Consider the following 5,160-nt stretch of genomic DNA (forward strand, 5'->3'; position numbering starts at 1 on the left):
AATTAATAATTCAAAAACATGGTTCGAATACCAAAAAGTAAATAATAATCATCAGAAATTAAAAAAATTATCAGACTAATTTTAAGGGTGTTACAACTCTTCTCTAAAGAAAGGTTTCATAGGCTCGTATTCCTCTTCGGTTACACGAAGAAACTGGGGAAATCGATGGAAAATGTGATAAGCAGCTCCACACAAGATCTAAAATCATTTATTTATTTATTGAATTAAATTGGAAGAATGGAAAATGTAAAAAATAAATAAAGCGAAGGGGAGGGAAAGAGCGATAGGTGTGAGACTGACAGAAGCACCTCCACACCCCTCCCTTTTCTTGTATATTTAATCCCTTCTCTCCCCTCCCTTTTCCTCAGCTTGATTTTCGCTTCTTCAAGAGAACACCAAGCTTCTAACTACATCAAATAATTGTCCCCCTGTTTGGTTCCAAGGGAAACGCCTTTCTTTTTCTCTTTTCTTTTGATTAGAAACTAGAAACAATATGCAGGCGGTTTCTCCTTCGCATAATCTTAATTCTTCTTCTATCATTCGACCTTCCAAGCCTCGGAAGCTCAACCGCTTGAATCGATTCGCCGTCCGTTGCGTCCACCGCTATGACTCGGTTCAATTCCCTAATGGAGTCGGTTCAAGCCGTGCCGATTGGCAGAGTTCCTGTGCTATTCTTTCCAGCAAAGTCTTCTCTCAAGATCAAGGCTCCGGCGAGAAGTCCACTCCTCATTCCAACTCCGACCACCTAGCTGCTGCCGTCAACGGTCATCAGACTTCCTTAGATCTTAACCTTGTCCCTATTGACAAAAACAACAAGCCTCAGCCGCCTGCGCAGAAACCGTTATCCATGACCGATCTCTCTCCTGCTCCGATGCACGGCTCTCAGCTGCGTGTGGCTTACCAGGGAGTCCCCGGGGCGTACTCCGAAGCTGCGGCGGGTAAAGCTTATCCTAATTGTGAAGCTATCCCTTGTGACCAGTTCGAAGCCGCATTCCAAGCGGTTGAGCTTTGGATCGCCGATCGAGCTGTCTTACCGGTGGAAAACTCGCTAGGCGGTTCCATTCATCGGAACTACGATCTCCTCCTCCGGCACCGTCTCCATATCGTCGGCGAAGTCCAACTCCCAGTCCACCACTGTCTATTAGCTCTACCAGGTGTAAGGAAAGAGTACCTTACACGCGTCATATCTCATCCACAAGCTCTCTCCCAGTGCGAACACAAGCTAACAAAGCTCGGACTCAACGTCACGCGCGAAGCTGTCGATGACACTGCCGGAGCCGCGGAGTACATAGCAAACAACAACCTCCGTGACACCGCTGCCATAGCAAGCGCACGTGCCGCCGAACTCTACGGACTCCAAATCCTAGCCGACGGTATCCAAGACGATTCAGGTAACGTGACGCGCTTCGTTATGTTAGCTCGGGATCCAATTATCCCGCGCACAGACCGGCCCTTCAAAACGAGCATCGTTTTCGCGCACGACAAAGGTACGAGCGTGCTGTTCAAAGTGCTATCGGCGTTTGCGTTTAGGGACATCAGTTTGAGAAAAATCGAGTCTCGGCCGCACCGCAATAGACCGATCCGGTTGGTGGACGACGCCAATGTTGGAACCGCCAAGCATTTCGAGTACTTGTTTTACGTGGATTTCGAAGCTTCGATGGCAGAGGTCAGAGCTCAAAACGCGTTGGCTGAGGTTCAGGAATTCACTTCATTCTTGAGGGTATTGGGCAGCTACCCAATGGATATGACACCTTGGTGCCCTTCCAGGGGAGATGAACCAAGCTTATGAAAATGAATAATTAAATAAACAATAAAAAAGCGAATTGTGAAAATCAATTTTAATTTTCTTTTTGGTTATTATGAGAAATTTTAATTCATCGATGGATTTAACAACAAACCAAAAGATTTTAGCACCAACCATAAAATAAAAAATATCAGTGATAATGATTCTCCTTTTGACATTAGGACTAAATCCGCATTGTTGTACAAGTTAGTGTTAGAAACTTCGATTTTTGAATTAGATTTTGATTTTCAAAATAATCTTTATTTGTTTATTTTTAAAATTTCCATGTAATTGAAATATAACTTTAAAATCTTCAATTTTATCCGAGAAAAATGTCATGATTCAGTTCAAATATTATATTTTTCTCATGAAACATAAGAAAATAAGTAATTGAAATATAACATATTTTTGTTTTTTTAAAAAAAAAAGAGGATTTGGTGAGGAATGAGGGAAAAAAGGGTAAAGAGTATGAACATGAACATGATGATGAAGAAGATGATGATGGGAACATGGGGTGTGGTAGGTGGGAGATGCTTTGTAGTTGAAGTTCAAATCTACCTACTCTTTTCTCATTTGTGTGCATCCCATCATAATTATATAATTGGAATTTAGAGCATAACATATTGTAAATAGAAGATGAACATAAATAATTTAATCAATTGAGTGTTTATCTTATTAATTTAATTATTATTTTAATATTTAAGAGTAATAGAGTTTTATTATATTTAAATATATATTAGTTTTTTTATTTATGAGTATGTTTAAATATATATAAATTCATAAAAAAAATTACACACCTTACTCTAAGAACGTGTCACTTAAAATGTCACATGAAATATAATACACACTAAATTTGAATTTTTCAAAAACTCGTAAAAGTGTCTTTTAAAATCCAGAAAATGAAGAAAAAACTAATTTAATTTTAATTATATTTTATGTTTTAAAAAATTTTGAGTTTATGTTTTATATGTCGTGCGGCACTTTAGGAGCCTAGAACAGTTTGTGAGCAGTTCATGATTTTAACAGGTTAACTTGAGTAAAATTCAATTAGATTTTATAAGTTTGCGAGTAACTTATTAATTATTTTTATATAATCTTTTAGTAGTTAAAATTTATTTCATTAAAGAATATTACTAATTTATTAATAGAAAATAAAAAATGATATATTGCTAATCTATTAGTATTTTCATAAACAAAAAATCTTAATTAATATTTAATACCCAAAAATCAAACTTTATTTATTATTTTAATGTATTTATGGATTATTACTTTGAAGTTTAGATTTTGAAATTGCTTGATACAATCTTTTGATATTTTTTTGGGGCTACATTTGTTAATTTACGTTTATATTCAGCTCTATATAGTATTATTAGATTTTACATATAGTGAATAAAATAAGATAAAAAATTTGGTGAGATTAATGTGGAACGAGTAGAGCAACGAGAAATGAGTCGAGTAATAAGTTCTTTTAACGAGCGCGAGTCGAGCAAAAATTTAATTAGTTTAACGATCAACGAGTTGAATCGAACAACAAATTTTTGAAGGAGCACAATTCGAGCAATGCGCAACTCGCGATTGACTCACTCGATATCCACCCCTATCCCTGAATTGCAAATAATTTTTTTCTTAACGGAAGAATAGAATATGAATGATAATCTGATTTATGAAAGAAACAATAAGAAGCTAAAATTAAATCAGAAATTTTAAGTGATCTTAGTGTTTAAACCAAATATTTTTTTTTCTTGAAGCCTTGAGTTCGAGTAGTTGTGTCTGTAGGATGTGTGTGCATTGTCAATAGTTAAACTTTTTTTGAACAAATATTACTACCTTATAATAACTTCATACTATTAAAAAAATTAAAAATTTCAAATACTTAAAATAATAATAAGATATTCTATCAAAAAAATAATAATAAGACATAATTTTAGAATCAAAATAATATTAATTTTAAATTAAATACATGTGTATATATCTTATAATGAAATTAAACAAATTTCCCTTTCCTTCCTAAGTATTTAATATGAGAAAATGAAATAGCTACTGACATAAAAAGAAATGTGATTTAAATAAATGAAAGGCAAGAGAGGCAGGGGTATAAATGAAAAGGGACCAAAAGAATGAGCTTGGGAGTTGGGACCAATTGATTTAACCAACAAATAAGGACAAAAATAAACACAAAATTTCATCACATGCCCTTTGAATTTTTCAATTTTTTCTTTTTGGATATATCAACAGATAGCAGCTAAGGTGTAAACGTGGGCGGCTTATGATTCCATTTCATCTACTTGGCTGATTATGCCAATAGCTCTACTTTCTACTAACATGGATTTATCCTTCGAATAGGCCTCGCCAAGTAGGGATGTTCATTGTGGAGCTTTAACCAAAATAAACGACTGAATTAAAATTTAATTTAATTAATCAATCAATCAGTCAATTAAAAGATAGATAGTTAATGCTTAATTAAACAAATTAATCAATATTTTTAAATATATTAATTAAATATATAAATTAGCTGACCCTTATTCCTATATGTAATGGGGTAAGGGGGAGGTAGGATAGTAGGCTGCCCCCAACGCTAGGTTGAGAGCAGCTTCCGTGGGAGACCTCTGAATTATGAAATGCCCTCCGTAAGACTCGATCCCACGACCTCAAGGTTATGAATCTTGCATTCTACCAACTGAGCTGGATGATCATTTCATATTAATTAAATATATAATATATTTAAATATTATATATACATATATATTAATCTAAAAATTAAAATCAACTATTTTTAAATCACACTAGACCCATTAAACTTTTAAGACCCAATCAAATTAAATATATTAATTTTTAAATACATATATTAAACTTAAATTAGGATAACTATTTTAAAAGTAATTAATTAATTTGATCACCGACTAAATTAACAAAACTTTATTCGTTTTAGTTAATAAATTTTCAAAAAATAAATAGGTTCGATTAATATTTAAAAATTCAATTAATTTGATTTAGACTAATTCAATTTGATCAATAGTTGAATTAACCATTTAAACACTCCTAACGCAAAAGTTTTCACAATTGGATCAATGATTAGATCAATTCAATCCATCTTATCATTTTATTCTGTAACAAAAAATATGAAAAATAAATAAAAATTATAAACACATGTAAACAATAATAATATCTTAAGCACATTTAAATAATTTTACTTCATTTTCGTTATACCTTCGGATGTCCTCTGTAAAACTAACTCTAACTACAGTTGTCAATTCTCCATGAGCGAAAATCTGAACATAAATTTTTCTACCCATAAGAATTTCCTATTCACCTACATCCTCTGAATATAGGCTACAATGCATAGACGAAACCTCTGAAAAATTCACTGATACGTTAGA

At 33.4% G+C, this 5,160-nt stretch overlaps 1 protein-coding gene across 1 annotated transcript; it reads left to right on the forward strand.

Moving 5' to 3' along the window:
* Window positions 1–310: 310 nt before the first annotated feature.
* Window positions 311–1,816, forward strand: LOC120124509 (arogenate dehydratase/prephenate dehydratase 6, chloroplastic-like). The gene has a single exon (XM_039143173.1). The coding sequence runs from the start codon at window positions 494–496 to the stop codon at window positions 1,787–1,789; it is 1,296 nt and encodes a 431-aa protein (XP_038999104.1). The 5' UTR covers window positions 311–493; the 3' UTR covers window positions 1,790–1,816.
* The last annotated feature ends 3,344 nt before the right edge of the window (window positions 1,817–5,160 follow it).

Source organism: Hibiscus syriacus, unplaced genomic scaffold, assembly GCF_006381635.1.
Source record: "Hibiscus syriacus cultivar Baekdansim isolate YM2019G1 unplaced genomic scaffold, ASM638163v2 tig00110418_pilon, whole genome shotgun sequence".
In the NCBI taxonomy this organism is placed as follows: domain Eukaryota; kingdom Viridiplantae; phylum Streptophyta; class Magnoliopsida; order Malvales; family Malvaceae; genus Hibiscus; species Hibiscus syriacus.